Here is a 20,809-nt window from a genome sequence, read left to right as displayed (position 1 = left end):
CAGCACACCACCCAAAACACACCATACCTACTGTGAAGCATGGTGGTGGCAACATTATGTTGTGGGGATGTTTCTCTTCAGCGAGGACTGGGCAATTGGTCAGGATTGAAGGGAAAATGGATGCTGCCAAGTACACCCAAATTCTTGAGGACAACTTGCGTCCCTCTGCTAGACAGCTGAAGATGGGCAGGTCATTCACCTTCCAACACGACAACGATCCTAAACATACCACCAAAAGAACAACGCAGTGACTTAAGGATAGAAAGGTGAATGTCCTTGAGTGGCCAAGTCAGAGCTCTGACTTAAATCTGATCCAAATCCGAATCTGCAAGGAAGAATGGGCAAATATTCTCCAATATAGGTGTGCAAAGCTAGTAGAGACATATCCAAACAGATTGATGGCTGTAATTGCAGCAAAAGGTGGCTCTACAAAGTATTAAATCAGGTGACTGATGACTTTTCCAACTCTGTTATTCTTGTTTTTCATACATTTTCAGAACTGTCGCCTTTTTTTTTTATTAGTTTGATGTTGTATGGCTAAATTTGTACATAAAGCTGGAAGTTTTTTTTTTTAATGGGTTTTGATTTCAGGCTGTACGACAAATATAGTAACTATTTCAAAGGGGTATGATGACTTTCTATACGCACTGTATAACTGTAACTTGATTATGTTTTGGTAAACAGCTAAAATAACAAAAATTGTGTCAGAGTCCAAATATATATGGACCTAACTGTATATTGATTCTGTAGACTCTTGAGTATTTCCTCCAATATATTTACTGCGGCGCCGAGAATAGTTTTTGCGCTATTAGCCAATATATATTTCATATACAGTGGTTTGCATTGGCTGCATTTATTTGACCTTGAAACATGTTTTAAAACCCACATTTTATACAAATGTCACTTAAATATCAACAAATATGATTCATTGTTTATGTTTAGGCAGTTATTTTTCATAAATCATGAATAAATACAGCTTTATCACAGTATTAATTTTTATTTTGAAAAATTCTGAAATTCTGTGTCCCGGAAGACGTAGATCAGCGCCTGTCTCTGCTCAGAGGAGGAGCTTGAATTTTACCCTGTGACTGTAGGAAATACAGCTCAAATTAAATGATTTTCGAGTTTTGATTTGGGAAATATGTTATACAACAATCAAATTGATTTATGAATTACTGCATCTCAAAAACACAGAGAAAATGACATTGAGGTATGTGTGAACAAGCGTGTTTTAACTTCTAGGAAGCATCAGCTAATGCAATCTAGCTAGCTAATGCACTGTTAGCATTATTACACTCAGTGTTACAGCTAGAGTAATCAATGTTCATCGTTATTATAACTATAATTGTTTCTACAAAGCATCTCAACATACACTAGCACTCAGATGAAAAACAATCGTATCGTTGCTGTATGTGTTTTACACTATTTGTTTAAGGCTAGTTAGAATGCCATGCCGGATGTGTTTCACCCCCTGGTTTTGTAGCCTATTTATTAAAGCTGAGGTTTGTGTACTGTAACCATGCTCAAAGTAATTGATGGATTCAATTTTGTTATGGAGTTATGGATTCAAGCATTGACAGTCTGTAATTGTTCTAACATTATGTTTAAGCTCTATTTTTTTTGTCTCATTTTTACAATTCATTCTTCTCTCTCGTTTTACTTTCAGATAAGTTATCCAACACCAGTGGCAAGGACAATTGTGATATGATAATCACAAAAGACAAATGTGTAAGATGGACTGAAGGAATTAGCTAGTTAGTTGTTGAGTTGTGCATCTAGCTGACCGCTGCACAAACATGAACATACAGTAGGCCTACATGTCCTACAAGCTTGACTGCATACAACCAATCAACATACTGTATACATCAAGCCCCATATGTTGTTCCTGTTTGTATTTTCTACTATCACTAGTTAATTCACATGCACATACACTTGAATGGCCAACCACACATACATTTAGCTGACCATGTCACTGGCAGAGCAGTCCCAAAAGTGGTTCCCAACTCATGTCCAAGCCACAGTTCTCCAAGCAACTGATTTACAACCCAAGGGTAAGAATGGCACCAACGACGCCTACACCATCATTCAGCTGGGCAAAGAGAAGTACTCAACCTCTGTGGCAGAGAAAACTCTCAACCCCATCTGGAGAGAAGAAGCCTCTTTTGAACTCCCTGGATTACTCCTGGAGGGCAACCCAGAAATGTATGAATTATGCCTTATAGTGATGCACAGATCATTGGTGGCGATGGATACATTCTTGGGCCAGAGGTCAATCAATCTCAATGAAATCTTTGATAACAAGGAGCGTAGGAAAACTGAGTAAGTGTCATGCCCAGATCTCTTTATTTTTGTAATGTTTTCACATTTTTAAAACTCAATATTCAAAACAAGCATCCTAGAAAAGGCCTAGGCTTAATAATGCTAAATCATATAATTTTTAGACAAGCTGTACTGTGCTGGCCAGTCCACCGTAGTTTTTGTAACAGGGCTGGAAAGGACAATGTGAAAAGAAAATATCTGAGCCAACACAGTACGGTTCTGGTTGGCCTTGATGTGTTTAAAGTTTACCAGTGTGCTTACCTGATGATTAACTGTATCAGCCTGAGAATGTAGCTTAGAGGTGGAAGTGGGGTCAATTTGAAGAACTGCTATGTGCTAGTGTTACCTTACATGCACAAGTACAGTACTCTATGCAGTGCCCTCCATAAGTATTGAAAAAAGGAAGCATTTTGTCTTCTTTTAACTCTATACTCCAGAGTGAAATTTGAAATCAAACAATTACTATGAGGTTAAAGTAGATATTTCTCAGCTTTAATTCTGTTTTCTTTTTCAGATTGGTTTCACCATTTAGAAAATACAGCCCTTTTTATAGTTTTAAAAAGTAGTCCCCGTATTTCAGGGAACCAGTAGTATTGGAAAATTGTCTTGACAGGTGTTTCTGGTTAGTCAGGTGTGTTCCGTCACATAATTTGTGCAGGCATGAGAGCTGTCAATGTCTAGATTAGATTAGATTCAACTTTATTGTCATTGTACAGAGTACAAGTACTGAGACAACGAAATGCAGTTTGGCATCTAACCAGGCAGTGCAAAAGACATGAAATTGTAGACAGTGCATGGTATTCCAATATAAGGTATTACAGGGAGTATAAATAAATGAATATACATGAGATGAATATCAATATGATATGTACAGTTGAACAAGGGCAATAGGTCGTGAGGTATGTTACATATATGTAAGATGTATAATTAGAGACCAATATAATAAATATGCTATGTGCAAACAAGCAGTAATGAAAAAGCTAAATTGGAGTTCTGAGTGTGCAGTCAGTAGAGGTATGGGGGGAGGGTACCCTGATACTAGGAGTCAATGTTCCTCTTGTTGGGGGGTGGAAGGGGGGCGGCTGGGCTACCGCCGAGATTCTGAGTTTAGCAGATTAACAGCTGAAGGGAAGAAGCTGTTCCTGAGCCTGCTGGTGTGGGAACGGAGACTCCTGGACCTCCTCCCGGATGGGAGGAGGGCAAACAGTCCGTGGCTGGGGGGAGAGGTGTCCTTACTGATGCTTTGCGCCTTCCGCAGACACCGCGGATCCTAGGAGACAGATGGGCTTTCTTCAGTCTCTTCAGGAACCCTAACCCTTTTTGACCAGGGTGGAGGAGTTGAGGGTCCAAGAGAGGTCCTCGGAGATGTGGACACCCAGGAACTTGAAGCTAGAGACACGCTCCACCTCCATCCAATTGATGTAGATGGAGGTGTGTCTGCAGCACCCAGCTTTCCTGTAGTCCACAATGAGCTCCTTGGTCTTCTTAGTGTTGAGAGCCAGGTTGTTGTTGGCACACCACACCGCCAGGTGCTGGACCTCCTCCCTGTAGGCTGACTCGTCGTTGTTACTGATCAGGCCTACCACCGTGGTGTCGTCTGCGAACTTGATGGTGTTAGAGCCATGCACAGGCACGCAGTCATGGGTGAAGAGGGAGTAGAGGAGAGGGCTCAGCACACAGCCCTGTGGGACTCCGGTGTTCAGGGTCTAGTTGCAGAGGGCGGTGCTGATGCCAAGGTCACTGAGTTTGGTGACCAGCTTGGAGGGGATGATGGTGTTGAGCTGAAGGCAATGAAGTCAATGAACAGCATCCTTGCATAGGTGGTGTTGTTATCCAGGTGGGTCAGGGCGGAGTGTAGTGCCGTGGAGATGGCATCCTACGTTGACCTGTTCGGGCGGTAGGCAAACTGGTGGGGATCCTGTGTGGGGGGTAGGTGGTCTTTAAGGTGAGCCAGGACCAACGTCTCAAAGCAGTTTATAATGTTGGGGGTGAGTGCAACGGGTGCAACAGCGTGGAAATCATTCAGGCCCGCTGCAGCAGAATGCTTCGGCACCGGCACAATGGTTGCTGACTTGAGGCACGTGGGGACAACTGCCTTGGGCCAGTGACAGGTGAAAAATGTCAGACCTCGGCCAGCTGCCCAGCGCACGCCCTGAACACACGTCCAGGGATGCCGCCAGGGCCATTTACCTTGCTTGGTGCGCATTACACATCAGTGGTGGAGTGTGTGAGGGGCTGGTCGTCTTGGCAGGGCTCAGCTTTGATGTCCCGGTCAAAGCGAGCGTCAAAGCGAGCGTAGAAGCGGTTGAGCTTGTCGGGTAGGGAGGCAGTGCTGGTAGGGGAGGTTGTATTTTTGGGCTTGTAGTCTGTGATGCCCTGGATGCCTGGCCACATGTGTCGGGGATCATGGCCACATGTGTCGGGGATCAGAGTTGTTCTGAAAGTGCTCCTCAATCTGCAGTTTGTGGTTGTGTTTGGCCTTCCTGATGCCCCTCTTCAGGTTAGCCCTGGATGAGCTGTAGCCCTCTGCATCGGCAGATCTAAAAGCGGAGTAGCGTGCCTTCAGCAGTAAGCGGACCTCACTGCTCATCTAAGTGGGGGAAAGTTCTGATCTGTTTGTGGGTGGTGACACTGTTGACACATCTATTGATGTAATCCAGAACGGAAGAAGCATATGAATCAATGTCCGTGTGGAGTCCAGGGTGGCCATATTTTGGCTGTCCTCACTGTTAGTTTCACACGTTTGATGAGTGGTGTGTACTTGGGGAGTAGGAACAATGAGAGGTGATCAGACTGACCCAGGTGGGGGAGGGGAATGGCTTTGTAAGCCTCAGCAATGTTTCTATACACATGATCGAGAGTGTTGTCTCCTCTAGTGGGGCAGGAGACATGTTGGTGGAATTTTGGAAGTACAGTTCTCAGGTTGGAGTGGTTGAAATCCCCTCCAACAATAAAGGCTCCAATCCGGGTGTGCAGTTTGTTGTTTGCTAATAGCAGCATGGAGTTATTTCAGTGCTAGCTTAGCATTAGCATCCGGAAGGATATAGGCTGCAGTAACAACAATAGCTGTAAACTCTCTAGGCAGGTAAAATGGCCTACACTTAATTGTCAGGTACTACTCAGATTGGCAGAGCAGTGACTCTCAGTAATAGCAGTGTCTGTAAACCAAGTTTTATTGACATAAATGCACAGTCCCCCGCCTCTCATTTTACCTGGGGCCTCTGCTGAAGGTTGTCGAATACACAGTTTGTGCATCGTGATTCAATATCCAGTAGTGCTTGCCGGCTGGATAAAGTGTACGCAAGGCTGTACTGAGTGAACAGACTTGAAACTAGTAGGCAAATAATTACTAAATTGCATAATTGTACACGCGCCACCATCTTTGCCAGATGTTTCCAGATGTCTAGTATTGATTCTAGCCTTTTACATTTTCCTTTGGAGTCTGCTATTGGTGTCTGTCAACATGAAGACCAAAGAGTTGTCACTGCAAGTCAAGGAAGCCATTATTGGGCTGAGAAATCAGAAATAAACTATTGTAAATATATCCAAAACCTTAGGCTTGCCAACAACAACAGTTTGTAACATCATCCAAAAAGAAGAAAAACACTGGTGAGCTCAGAAACCCCAAAGCTTAGTATGGCTGCCACTGGAACTAGCTCAATTCTGAAGTGTACAGAAACATCTTGTCTGCTGAAGTACGAGCAAATGCTTCCAATCTCATTGGACGGCGCTTCATCATACAGCAACATCCTCCCCCTCCCAGTCAGTCTCTACCCACACTGTATCCTCTCGTCGCAACCTGCGTACCCTCTCACTCACCGCTCTCTCTTCCTCTGTCGTATCCTCCCTACCCTCTGTTCAATCTTTCTCCCTTCTATCCACTGATGCAGCCTCCTCCACCCTCCTGTCCACTCTTTCCTCATCCTTCGACTCTCTCTGTCCACAGACCTCAAGGCCGGCACGATCCTCTCCACATGCTCCTTGGCTGTCTGAAACCCTGCAAGCTTGTAGAATAGGGCTCCGGGCAGCTGAGAGGAAATGGAGAAAAACTGATGACCTAGAACCTTATCTCTCTCTCCTCCTCAACTACACCTCATCTGCATCAACTGCGAAAGCTTCTTACTACCATTCCAAAATTCAATCCTCTGCCTCTGACCCAAGGAAACTGTTCTCCACATTTTCCTCACTCCTCAACCCACCTCCTCCCCTTGTCTGCGGATGACTTTGTCACCTACTTTGAAAAGAAGGTTGATGACATGAGCAGCTCTTTCCCTCTACCTCTCACCAACACTGCTACCTCTCCTCCCAAACCCACTGCGCTACACCCGGTCTCTGGTTTATCAGATTTTTTCCCCCCTCTCCCCTGATGTTCTAAAACTGGTCACATCCAAGCGGGCAACCATCTGCCCCCTTGATCCTATCCCCTCCCCCTTTCTCCAATTCATCTCCAAAGACCTCCTTCCTTACCACCTTAATCAATTCCTCTCTATCCATAGGATCTGTCCCAGCGGCCAGAGTCAAACCTCTTCAAGAAATCAACTCTTGACCCATCAGCTGTCCATAACCACAGACCGGTATCCCTTCTCTCCTTCTTATCTAAAACCCTTGAACATGCTGTCTCTAACCAACTGTCTCACTCCCTCCTTCAGAACAACCTCCTTGACCAATCCGGCTTTAAGGCTGGGCACTCTACTGAGACTGCTCTCCTTGCTGTCATGGAGGCCCTCCCCTCCACTCTGCTCGAGCTTCCTCCCTCTCCTCTGTTCTCATTCTTCTGGACCTGTCCACTGCATTCGACACAGTAAACCACCCGATCCTTCTCTCCTATCTCTGGCTCTGCACTCTCCTGGTTTGCATCCTACCTGGCCGATCGCTCTTACCAGGTGACGTGGAGAGGATCGCTGTACTCTTCGCTGTACTAACCTTGGGGTGATCCTTGACAACCACTTATCCTGTGTGGCGAACATCACAGCGACAGCACGCTCCTGTAGATTCTTCCTCTACAACATCAGAAGGATACGTCCATTCCTCACCAGAGAAACAGCACTTTTGGTCCAACCACTTGTGATCTCTCGCCTTGACTACTGCAACGCACTCTTGGCCGGTCTCCCCGCCTCCACCATCAGGCCTCTGCAGCTCATCCAGAATGCTGCCGCCCGTCTGGTGTTCAATCTCCCCAAATTCTCCCATGTCACCCCCCTCCTTTGCACCCTTCACTGGCTCCCGGTAGCAGCTTGCATCAGATTCAAGACCCTGGTTCTCGCCTACCGGGCGGCAAAGGGAACAGCCCCTCCCTACTTGCAAGCAATGGCCAGCCCCCAAATCCCTGCCCGATCAATTCACTCTTCCACCTCGGCTAGCCGCCTGGCACCGCCACCTCTACGCGGATGCAGCAGCCGCGCTACTCGGTCATGGCTTTTCACTGTCCTGGCGCCCCGCTGGTGGAACAAGCTTCCCACTGCTGTCATGACTGCAGAGTCACTACCTATCTTCCGCCATAGATTGAAGACCCATCTCTTCAGGCTACATCTTGACTGTCCCTCCTAAAGACCTCTTCATCCCCACTACCCCCTGTACAAGTTTCTCTCCTGTAAAAAAAACAATGTGACTGCCAATAGATAAATGGATAAAGGCGTCTGCTAAATGTCATAAATGTAAATATAAAGCAACAGTGACCCCAAACATACGGCCATAGCAGCTAGGGCCAAAAAGTGGAGAGTTCTGGAGTGGCCAAGTCAATCTCCAGATTTAAATCCAATTGAACATGCATTTCATTTGCTCAAGAGGGAACTTAAGGCAAAGAGACCTCAACACAAACAACAACTGAAGATGGCTCTAGTACAGGACTATGAGAGCGTCACCAGAGAATATACCAAGTGTCTGGTGGGGTCAGGGGGTCGCAGATTACAGGCAGTTATTGCATGCAAAGGATTGTTGACCAAATACTAAACACGAGTGCTTTATTTGAACAATACTTTTGGAGCCCTGGAATAGTAATATGTAATTATATGCCATTTAGCTGACGCTTTTATCCAAAGCGACTTACATTGCAGTGAGTGCATACATTTTTCAGTATATATGGCCCCAGCGGGAAACGAACCCACAACCTAAGCGTTGTTAGCGCCATGCTCTACCAACTGAGCCACAGAGCAGAGGACCAATAGTAGCTGTACTTTCTAAATGGTGAAACCGATCTGAAAGAAAAAAAAAACATTGAATTAAAGCTTAATTTACTCTACTTTGACCCCATAGTAATTGTTTGATTTTAAATCCAAACTGTTGGAGTATAGAGCTAAAAGAAGACAAAATGCTTCCTCTTTCCAATATTTATGGAGGCCACTGTATGAATATTTCTGATGGGGATTCAGAGTAAAACGTGGCTTGGCATCTGATGGTTTATCATCTGAGCATGTGATAAAGGTCTAGTGTCATACCATAAAGCCTTTGGCCCTAATCACAAATGATTAACTATTTTTGTGTTCAGCTCTCCACGTTGCAAAACAAGATATGTTGTGTATTTGTAGAAAAGCTAGGCTTACACTTACAGTAGCTTGGGCCTAATGAAGGATCACTTTTTCCATCACATCTGCCTTGTTATCAGATGGTTTGTTGATGTTAAACAACGAAGCAAGAAGTAATTATTTTTTAACAATTATAATAGAGTATAATAGACTTCCATTTATGGTGTAATTGAGTTGACCTAATGGGTGTAGTCTTCAAGCAGGTGAACTGGTCCAGTGAGGACAGCAGTGAACATGCTATCAGATTCTCTTTCCACTCCACTTGCACAGTATCACAACAGAGGTGCTTAAACTGTTCCACCTTAATACCATTGTTGCTTGTCTTATTGTAATTTAGATGGGAAAGTGTAAAGAAAAATATGTTGTAATGTTATACGACATGGCTTAGGTGGATGTTCGCTTGTGCTAACTGAATGTGGTGAGCTGGCCAAACATGTCCTGTAAGTCATTCAGACTCAATCAGACTACTTTTCCAGTGGTGTGGATGTATTGCGGCACTACCCAATCCAGTGGCACCACATTTGTAGAGTTACTTTTGACTGTGTGATATCTATTGTACAACCTGTTGTTGTTACCATGAGTAGGCCTAGGCTACATTTAGTGGAACATGAACAAGATCTGGTGTGAATTACCCATTGGTACATTTCATCATGCAAACCCATTAGTACACTTCCCCTTTCCCCGCTAGTATCGTCGACAATTGCAAGATGTAAATCAACATTGATAGTTGTATTTATTTAAGATAAATACAACTTGTTTACAAATACTCATCTTGACATCTGAGTAGGCAGCCCCTAGGCCTAATTATCGCACACCTGTGTTTGTTGATTGTGAGGAGTTTCTCAGTGGTTTGGGAAGAGTGGGAGTATTGTGGTTCCAAGCAGAGGGAGGTTTACCTTGGCCTTGACACCCATGTGAAGTACAGCGCTGGCCTCCTCTCAGCATGCTCTGACTCCTGATCGTGCTCAGGACAGAGCACAGTATGGGAATTAGACCCATCAAGGCCAATGTCACGGGTCTTTGGCCACTCAGTCTGAGCACAGTTTTGAGAAGTAAAGTGACAGAAGGAGGTTGTGCTCATGGAGGGGTGGAAATTCCAAAAGCAACTATGCTAGTTAAGTTTACTTAGTATTTTGAATTAGATTACTTTCATTTCTACATTGTTGCTGTGGACTAATGCTTTACTAGACTTTAGACTATAGAGAATCCAACATTCGCATCAGTATGTATGGCCCACACCGTTGCCTTTGTCATTTTCCAATTGATTGTCGTAGAAGTTCAGAAGAACGGCCAGATTTGTGCAAATGTCACCCCTTTTTCTCACAGTGAGGGCATCAATCGAATTACTTCCAGTAGAAAAGGCAAAGAGGTTAAACAAACAGTAGCTGGAGAATGGCCTAGACACACCATATTATTCAACATTCTTTTTGAGATTCAGACCATCACAGTTGGCAGGGAATTATGTTTGTCCCTTCTATTATATGCATTCTTTGGAAGACAAAAGCTTCAAATTAAGTGATGTGTGTGAAGTGAAATCAGGGAATCCCTTGCAGACATTTTACCTAATTTAATGAGTGACAGCAGCCATTGTTGTTTGTTTTTCGAAGCAAATGTTTCATCATGACAAAGCATCTACCCATGTTTGCAGTTGTTTTAAGTACACTTGATCAAATATCCATGGAAATTATAATTTGGGCAGATGTTGAGTATTTTGAAAAAAAGTATATTTTGAATCTGCCATTGACCCTTGAATTATGTCATGTTAAATTGAATTCAACTTTTACAGATGTGTAATCGTTCCCTTTCTTCTCTCAGCTGGTACTCCTTGGATTCCAGGCAGGGGAAGAAGAGGAAAGAGAGAGGGAGTATCCAGATCACCATCCAGTTCATGAGGAACAACATGACAGCCAGCATGTTCGACCTCTCCATGAAGGACAAGCCCCGCTCGCCCTTCTCCAAGCTCAAGGATAAGATGAAGGGCCGCAAGCATGACAGTAGCTTCTCTGACATCTCCTCAGCCATCCTGCCCCGCTCAGCCATGTGTGACTCTGAGCCCCATCGCCAGCCCTGTCCTCCAGAGACTGAGGCCCAGCCTGAGGCCAAGGCCAAGAGACCCCTACTGGCTGGCTCCCATAAGCTCTCTGCTGCCCACTCCATGTCTGACCTCATTGGCACTCACTTCCGTCCTAAACTGGACTCCATGAACTCCATAGAAGAGTGTGGTGAGGACAGCCTTCTCAAGGATTAGGCCTGTTTTAGCATTTACGGTACATGCAGATGAGTTGTGTTACTATTTCATGATCTTAATCGAATGAAGGACCCCTGTTTTTCTTTTATCTATGAATGGTTCTGTTGCTTTGAATATCTCAAATTTCTCAGCACAAATAAAATGCCTTGTAGTCCCTGCTCATTGTCATTCTCATGCTATATTATGATTTCCTGTATTGCTGTGTGTTTGCCCTTAGGGAGTGTGGCTTCACCTCACAGGCAGTCCCAGACTGAGGTGCCAGGCTACCAGGATGGGGAGGCACATGGTGACCCTTTCACTGATATCAGCAACACCCTGCCGCAGAAATATGCCACCCTCCCATGTAACCGCAACCCGTTTGAGGGGGAGCAGGGTCAGCTGTGGGAACGGGAGGAGCGTAAGGAGAAAAAAGAGAAAGTCAGCCTACTGGAACGTGTGACTGGGAAGAAGGAGGCCCGCAAGACCAGCAACCAGGGGCGTTCTGGCAGTTCTGGAGACCTGCGCTCACCCAACCCCTTCAGCAGTGACTCACAGGGTGACACCAACCCCTTCAGCTCAAACTACAAAGCAAGGTAGACCTTTTTGCATCCACACCGCAATGTTTGGTAGTTAGTTAGTTGAGGCAGATTAAACTACATGGGGGGGGGGGGGGGGGGTTTAAACCATACTTGCCAAGTTATTAATAATATAATCCTCACCCACAACATGATTTTATGTATTTCATGGTTTGTCTGATAAATAATGACTTGTATATTTTGCAGTGATGAAAAGCCCACCAGTAATGATGACATCATCTATGGCCGAAAGACGAGAGAGAACTACAGCAAGAAAAGTGTAAGAGAGACTAGACCTTATTCCAAGCAGATGAAAGTGGCAATTTATTGTAATAGTATTTCCCCAAGTTTTTGCTCAACACGAATAGGCCTATTTCCAAATATCATTGTTATTTAGAGAGAAAAAATAACCAGAACTAAATATTGTGTTTTGGGTATTTGTGAGTTTCAGAACACCACAAAGTTTTAATTGAGCAATCTCATTTGACATTTCAGCTTGTGATGTTAATCTCTGAGGCAGTGCTGTTTTTTACACTTCAGTATAAGTGTCATTTAACTAACAGCTGACAATAACGGTCATCATCTCTGATCTGCTGATCATTTTAAACCGTGTGAAGTTTCGGTCTCTAAGGTCAGATGAGGTAATGTATTGTACTGGTACCATAATTGGAGCACTTGCTTGAGAAGGCATTAAGATGTCATTAGTTTAAGGAAGGGGTTAGATTTGTTACCTGAGTTTTGTCCTTTTATTTTATTTTAAAAGAAGCACAATCATAAAACAGTGTATAAATCCCATAGTGGCTGGCCATTACACTGCAGAATAAGTATTTACATGGAAGCAGGATGCAGATAATGGCTTTCCTCACATCTCTTTGTAGGTGTTGAGGGTTGTCTTGGCCACGTGCCCCTGCGTACACTGTGGAGCCCAGCAAAAATGGCAGTTCCATTTCCTCAGCTTTCAGGCCCTATTTAACGACAGAGGGGGGAGGGGGCATCGTGAGAAAAAGGACTGAGCTTTTAGATTTTCAAAACAGAGCTCATTAGAAGCAGTAATGAGACAACTGGAGAATGCCAAGTGTACGCCTTATCTTCTCCTCACAACCGTTTGCAGAGAAATGGTCATCATCACTTTGCTAGTTCATGGTAATTTCCATGCCCCTGTCACCAGCTACAGTACTTTTTTTACAGGCTTTTTTTTTTTAAATGTATTTTTATGTGAACACCATTGCTCATATGCTTAAACTGAGCTGGTAACCGATTCATGCTAAGTAAATCTTGGCACAATGGTTTTCCTTTTGACTTGTCAGCTCTCCTGTTCCCGCTCATACAAGTGCAGTACAGTATTTCTTATTAAAATATGTTCCTGCGCTTGGTCTTCACTTTGTATGCACTGCATAGTGATTAAAGCTTGAATCAGGCATGGGAGGAGAGACTGATAAGTAAGGTATTTTAAACAGGGTGATTGCTTTGCTGCACTGAAGTGATAATGTGGTGCCTCATTAAAAACTATTACAGCTCCTGTCGTCCCCCTGTAATGAGATCGGCACAGACTGTGATGCGTCAGTCAGTGCAAACTGTTCGTCCTCTAAAGAACAAACTCAAAGTTTGGTTGCGTCTTTGTTCTTGTGTCTATTGGGCTGACCTTTTATTCTGGAACAGAATTTTTTTTTATCCTTGGGAACAGAAATTCCTGTTTTTATCTTTATTACTGTTATCAGAAGGGTTTAATCTTAATCTGCAGCTCTTGTTTACCAGCTGGTCATGGCCTCAGTTTGGACCGTTTTGGGGGGAGGATTTGTGCCTTAAAGAGGGAAGTGGAGCTAAACCTTTTCTTTTTTCATTCTGGAAGCATCACATATTTTCTGCAACAGGATTCCAGAACAAACCATCTACACTGAAATAGTAACAGATCTGACACATCAGATGGAATGGCATTGTCAGTGGAAACAAACCTGTGTAGAGGCTTTTCATCATATGCTCTCAATTAGTCTTGATTGCTATCAGGAAAAACAGATGCAGTAATGACATTGTTTTTGTGTATTATTCCAACACCTCTAATTAGTCACTTAGTCTATGTACCATAATATAAGGGAACCACCACCTTCAGTCTTGCTCCAGATAATATCTTATAGCTGACTTGGCTTCCTCTTCTATTTTCCTTTTATTTCTACCATCAGTTTACTTCTAGAAAATATCCTCTGTCATTTCCATTGACAATGATGATGTTATTAAGCCTTTCATGTATCAACAAGCTGTTGGAAAGGAATTTTACAGACATTTGAATTCATAGTTAGTAGTGCAATCAAGGTTGAGCTAATTTATCTGTGTTTTGCCCTGGCAGGAGACGAAGCAGGCAAGTGTGGCCTCTTATAGCAGCCTCTCCTTTGAGGAGGTTGTGCAGGAACTCATCAAGCAGAAGGAGGTGGTGAAGAAAAAGGATGCACATATCCGTGAACTGGAAGACTACATTGATAACCTGCTTGTGCGTGTTATGAAGGAGACACCGAGCATCCTACGAACACCCTATGAGCCCCAAAAAAAAGCGGGGAAAATCTCCAAAAAGTGAGAGCATGGTAGAGCATTAAAGGAGCGTTTTGTTTATGTCCCATCAAAGTAATTTACAAATGTAGTGTGGGTATATACTGTAGCAAGTTGAAGAAAATGGGATTGATCAATGCAAAATCTCTGGTATTGATTTCAGTTCTTTACCTTTCACAAAAACTGTTTTAATCTAGCATGCACTGTATACTGTTACAGGTTTTCTGTGTGTTCATTTGAGTTTACACCAGTTTCCCCAACAAATTATTATGGAGATCGAAGTATATGGCATATGACCCACACTGTCAATGCCCCATGGTGACCTGCTCAGTTCTTTGCATTCTATTCCTTTGTTTTTTCAAGAATGGCAACAAATTCACCCATAGGCCTGAGTAAGACCAGCAGGTTTCTTAGATGACTCAAATTAGTTATACTATGTTGATTTTGCATACAGTTGATTATGAGGTGAGGATCAAGCTCTCTTTTTTTGTGGGTATTTGATGCTGTATATCATGGACTGCACACACACACACACACACACACGTAAGTCTACACTCACATACACTCAAACATATGAAAAACCCAGACTAGCTTTTGGATTGTGTGCACATGTAGGTCTAACCATCATGTTGACTACTGGTAAGACTAAAGAGAGCATGATAGCATTCAGCAAGTATGGTGTAAATGTGGAGGTTTTGCTATTTCAATAGGTCTAACATATGCAAATGTCAACTACAGTAACATACAGTATAGCCATAGCAAATACAGTGAGGCCACTTACAGTCATGAGAAAAAGTTAGGACACCCCCCAAAATATTAAGTTATTCTCTTAAAAATATGGACATATCAATATGTTATCTTCTTTCTAACAATGTCTATAGATAAAGGGGATGTAATTGAACAAAAAACTATGAAAATGTAACTTTGTAATCATTTATTTAACGAAAAATTAACAATAATGCCAATTCCTACTGAGGAAAAAGTTAGGACACCCTATGCCCTAATAGCTAGTATTGCCCCCCTTGGCTGAAATAACCTCAATTAGACGTTTCTTATAACTGTCTACAGGTCTCTGACATCAATTGGGAGAAAGTTTTTCCCACTCCTCCTTGCAGAATTCTTTCAGCTGTGTGATGTTCGAGGGGTGTCTTGCATGCACAGCCAGTTTCAAATCAATCCACAGCATCTCAATAAGATTAAGATCCGGGCTTTGACTTGACCATTCCAGAACTCTCAATTTATTTTTCTTGAGCCATTCCTTGGTAGATTTACTGGAATGTTTTGGGTCATTGTCATGTTGCATGGTCCACATCTGCTTCAGCTTCAACTTTCGAACAGATGGTCTCACATTTTCCTCAAGCACCCTCTGATACAATACAAAATTCATAGTGGATTCTATGATGGTGAGCTGACCAGGCCCTGCTGCAGAAAAGCAGCCCCAAACCATGACATTTCCACCCCCATGCTTCACAGTTGGTATGAGGTTCTTGTTCTCAAATGCTGTCTTGGTTTTGTGCCAAACATGTCTACTCTTACTGTGCCCAAATAGTTCAACTTTGGATTCATCTGTCCAAAGCACATTGTTCCAGAAGTTCTGGTCTTTCTCTAGGTGTTCTCTGGCAAACTTTAGTCTTGCCCTGATGTTTTTTTTTGACAGCAGGGGTTTCCTCCTTGCACACCTCCCATGTAATGCAAACTTGTTCAGTCTCTTTCTTATGGTGGATGCATGTACTTTGACATCAATTGTGGCAAGAGATACCTGTAGGTCTCGTGATGACATTCTGGGATTGTTGGAGACTTCTTTAAGCATCTTTCGGTCAGCTCTTAGGCTGAACTTGCTTGGGCGGCCTGACCTGGCCATGTTGGTGGTGGTTTTAAATGTTCTCCACTTGTAAATTATTTTCCGGACAGTGGAATGGCCAATTTCGAATAGTTTGGAGATCTTTTTATATCCCTTCCCAGACTCATATGCATCTACAATTTTTCTTCTGAAGGCCTCAGAGAGCTCTTTTGATCTCACCATGGTGATGCAACTCACTTCAACAATCAAGAGCAAACCAAACTAAATATCTGAGGCTTAAATAGGACAGGCTCCTCCAAAATCCTCTGTAACGATGTTCTAATCATTTGCACCTGATGTGGTGCTCTTTATTATAATTTTAGGCATTTTAAGTGGAACTAAATGTGGGGGTGTCCTAACTTTTTCCTCACAAGAAGATTGCATTTCTATTAATTACATTTTACCAATCATTTTTTAAATAATTTGTTTCAGTTGTATTTGTTTAGTTATATTACCTCAATTTTTCAATATTGTTCAAATGAATATCAAATGTCCATATGTTTGAATATGTTGAAGAAGACAAAGGTTTTCATAGGGTGTCCTAATTTTTTCTCATGACTGTATGTGGCATTCAGCCCAGATGCTCTTATAGTGTGAATATAGCCTAAGATGTGTTTACCAGATGCTCCAGTGGCAGTTTGCAGTAAAGAGTGGTTGATCATTGTGGAGCTGTAATGACTGGTTACACTTCAGCCAAAGACGCAGGATTATTATTATACTTAGTCTACACTCACACATAATTTAAAGATACTTGCATGAGGGCAGGCGCTAAGCACTACTTAATACTGCTTACTCAATGCATTACATTTCCAAACATGTCCCTAATGACATGAAGGGAAATGGTGTTACATTGCATGTATTGTGTTGCATACTTTGTTCCTTTCCAGTGAATACTATAAAAGATGTAAACACTGTATTGTGGTGGAATCATATAATAGGTATGTATTGAGCGAGGATTTGCTACAGAATGTCTCAGCATCGTGTTGGTGCAGAATGTGATTTAATGGAGGGCAAACTCCCTAAATTAACACCAAAGTGTATTCATTCAACGAGCAGTGTCAGTGTCCATAATATCAACTCTGCAGTCATTACTTTTGCTTTAATGTATTGTTTTTAGAGTAGTTGTGATGACTATCAACTTGTTCGTAGGACCAAGCGTATCACAGCCAATGCCTGTGTGCCCATTGGCATACAAAAATAGTCAAGTTCCTATGGTTTGGTTAGTCAAGTTCTCATTGTTTGTTAACACAGATAAATATGGTTGATTTAGGTACAACTTTTTTTATTTTTTGGTACAGTATAGTTTGTAAATGTACCGATTCTTGCTTGAATTAATTTATTGTTTGAAGGGTGTGTAATCAATGCGCTTACATTATGTAGCTACTGCAATAATGCAGTTGCTTATATTCATGTTGGAAATGTTACACTGCCAGTTCATGGATCAAAGTACGGTCAGTCACTTTTATTTTTAAGCTGTACTTTTGTAGTCAGGTTACTGTAATTACTCCCCCGCAAGATCTTTGGTTATTTTTATTTGTTTTTACGAATAATACAGTCTGTACAAACTTCCACAACATTAACTGTATCAGTAGAGATTAAAGGCCATCACCACATCACATGGCCAATATAATGTTTATAGCATACATTTTTCTGAATAATTTGTCACAAAGCTCATGATACTGTTTGTAGCTGTTTGTAGATAATATTGTTTGTAGCTGGAAATCATGACAATGAATGTAAGTAACTCTGTTATAAAGTAACCCATTTTAAAAAGTTATTTGACAATTTAACAAACAGACTGTCAAATCAGTCTGTGTCTAAAAGCAGACCATCCTCAATTTAACATATTTTATCACCTGTCATGGCAAATGATTATGGTTTGACACTATTGTCATAACATATATTCTTCGGGACACAAAAATTGTGGCAATACTATGTTTGGTCAATGGGAAATTGTCAAAGCGCATTAAATAGGAGTTAAATACACTGTAACATGTTTTTTGAGTTGTTATTTAAAACCTTACTATCTTTCCCCTCGAGATAAGTATACTTTTTTTTTATAGCACATGCAAGGGTTACTTAATGGGTCACTTAACTTATTCATGAATTTACATTTTTGTACTGCTTTTTTCTTTCTTTTAAAAGAAAATGGTGCCATCTACAGTGTCATCTATACCGTATGCTTGGTACTGTATATTAAATCAATTGGACCAGGTCACCAAAAGTGTGTGGGTAATTATGGTGACAATTGTTCTGAACTTTTAGTTCCAAACCAGGTAGTCGAGGAGTCACAGCCAAACTGTGCCACAAGCGTTGCATGTCCATTATGAGCACATCCATCAGCTGCAGTTGAAACGGACCCACTGTAGTCAAAAAGACATGCTACACTGGCAGGCATGTCAGTTAAGCGAGCTAATGCTGCTGAAATGTCTTTCTGGGCTTCAATGTTTATCTCCTCCATTGAATGTATTGTAGGCCAAAGAGAGTGTAGACTACGTACAGACCAAAGACTTTTTTTTCTTCAGGGTTAGGTTATTTTTCATTTTACCTTTAATGTGTTTTGTAAAGTACTTCACCAACAATGTGATTTGGTAAACACATGCCAATGCATAACAGCTGATCTTGGATGTTTGTTGTACTGGCAATTCAAACGTAATTAGTTTTTAACTGTTGACATTATGGCAGAACTAATAAGTTAGCTCCAGTGAATTCCCCCTTTTAAAAAGGTTGAACATTAGATCTTGTAATGTTTATTAGAAGACACTCATTCTGGAGGTTGTGAGATATGTCCTTTCTTGCCTTTAGGCTGTTTTTCACAGATGGCCTTATCAAAATGTAAGTTCAGTCAGGACACTTACGTCGTTTAATATGATAATGTATTACCATTTTTCTTAAACTATTAGGTTTGGCGTTAATTGATGGCTCCGATCTGATATAGCTCCCCGCTTGAAATTAAACAAACATTCAATACAAGAACTGGAGCCCCACTTCAAACCCCAACAGCAGAACCATCCAACACCACTAAGACTGTGTCCAGCCTAACACCGGCACCTGCTTAGCAGGGTGACCCTCCCGGTGTCCCCCCGCACCACACTGGGTGCAGGGACGATGCTTTCAGACGGGGGTCATTCTAGCAGTATCTGACCTCAACTATTTACTATTACCCATGTAGCAACCTCTCCGCAGTCCTTCTCATCGTATTGTAGGGCAGGGTCTAATCACCCTTTTCCACATTTTCCTTCTAATCTCTAAGTTCGTCAGCACCCATACGATGTACGAAGCAACTACCTGTGTTATCTGGTACATGGGAATATTCTACCTTGTGAACTGTGTATACAGTGAATCCATCACTGCTTTCCTGCACGTCTCGGGATTGGCCTGGGGATGTCAACTGTCGAAAGTCTGGCCCTCCCCCGTCCTGCATCTCCACCTGAGAAGCCGCTCAGAAGGGGGATTTGGCGTTTAAATCATGGCAGGCTCCCTTATGGACGAGCGGGATGGCGGTGTCATGTGGGTACCGGTGGATTCCTGATGGAGCGCCCAGGTGTGGGGGGCTGGCTCCATCTAGTGTCGGCTCAGGGGATGATTCAGGGTGGGCTCAAAGAAGAGGTTGTTGAGCCAGAGGGGGGAGAGGAAGATGGTGATGTCAGTGTCTCTCCTGGGGACCTCCCTGTGACGGTTCCCGCTCCCGCTCCGCTCTCTGACCTGGAGTCCTTTGTGACCTGGAGTACCCGCTGCTGGATTTTGATGCTGAGAGTATGTACTACTAACACACTGAAACATAATCTGCCAAAACATACTGTATACTACTGATGGTATGTGCTACGAACACACTGATTTGAAGGATGAAACTGATCTGTCTAACTATGTGTAACAAATAAAGTTGAAATGTAATAAATTGGAAAGGGAAGGAGATAAAGGGGAATTAAGTCAAAGTTGAGAGAGGTTTGGGTTTAGTCCAGAAGGCAATGGGTTCCGATAAAGTAATAGTCAAGGACGACCTGGAGGTGGGTAAGGAGGAGCTGTGAATGTCAAAGGGACCTAGAAGCTTTGCTCACGTGAAACAGTAATGCTCAGAGGAGCTCATGAAGGGGGGTTATACATAACTGGTTATTAGGCGTATTTTTAGAGGCATTTTCCACAGATCTCCCAGGAGGACGGATCCCTATAGAGACCAGGAGGTCAAGCCCAATCGGGGTCCCACGACCAAAATCCTCTCTGGAGAGAGTTTAGATTCGGAAAGCCCCCAATCTGAATTGCTGTTAGTATCAGGAGTGGACTTGCTCTTTTTAACTGCCTATATTCAGTGGAAGGGATTGCTAGAGGTTGAGTGACCACTTCACTTGTACTGGGAGGTGGGCCATTGTAGTTCCTCGGCTGAGGGTACAGTGCTACTTCTGAGAAATCAGCAGGGCTGATAGAGGTTTCGGCCACTGTCGAAACTGTACGGAGCCTCTCTAAATTTATTCTCAGTTAGACAGACTAGGGACAGCCAGAGTGAGACTTATTTTACTTATTTTACTTCAAGAACTATAATGTCTATCAGTATTTGGTTTTATTTAATTTAACTCTTTGGTAATTCCTTTTACTACAATTTATTTACTTTCACTTTAATTTATTTTACTTTACTCACTTTAGTATTACACTGTCGTTATATTTTGTTAAACTACTTTACTCTTTTACTGTAGCATTACAATACTCATATGTATACTTTAATTTACTCTAATTATTATGATTACTTTGAAAATAATTGATTTCCGTGGTCTCAATAACATCACAGTCAAGAAGA

General features: G+C 42.5%; 1 protein-coding gene across 1 annotated transcript; it reads left to right on the top strand.

Moving 5' to 3' along the window:
* Window positions 1–1,966: 1,966 nt before the first annotated feature.
* LOC310824289 (rab11 family-interacting protein 2-like) lies at window positions 1,967–14,208 on the top strand (the record flags this gene model as incomplete). The annotated part of the gene is made up of 5 exons (XM_083697170.1): window positions 1,967–2,319; window positions 10,656–11,062; window positions 11,306–11,660; window positions 11,850–11,922; window positions 13,984–14,208. 5 exons carry the CDS (start codon window positions 1,967–1,969, stop codon window positions 14,206–14,208), a joined length of 1,413 nt encoding a protein of 470 aa, XP_083553296.1.
* Between the last annotated feature and the right edge of the window lie 6,601 nt (window positions 14,209–20,809).

Source organism: Argentina silus (genome assembly GCF_951799395.1).
Source record: "Argentina silus genome assembly, chromosome: Y".
Classification (NCBI taxonomy): domain Eukaryota; kingdom Metazoa; phylum Chordata; class Actinopteri; order Argentiniformes; family Argentinidae; genus Argentina; species Argentina silus.
This window is presented reverse-complemented; position numbering and strand designations above follow the sequence as displayed.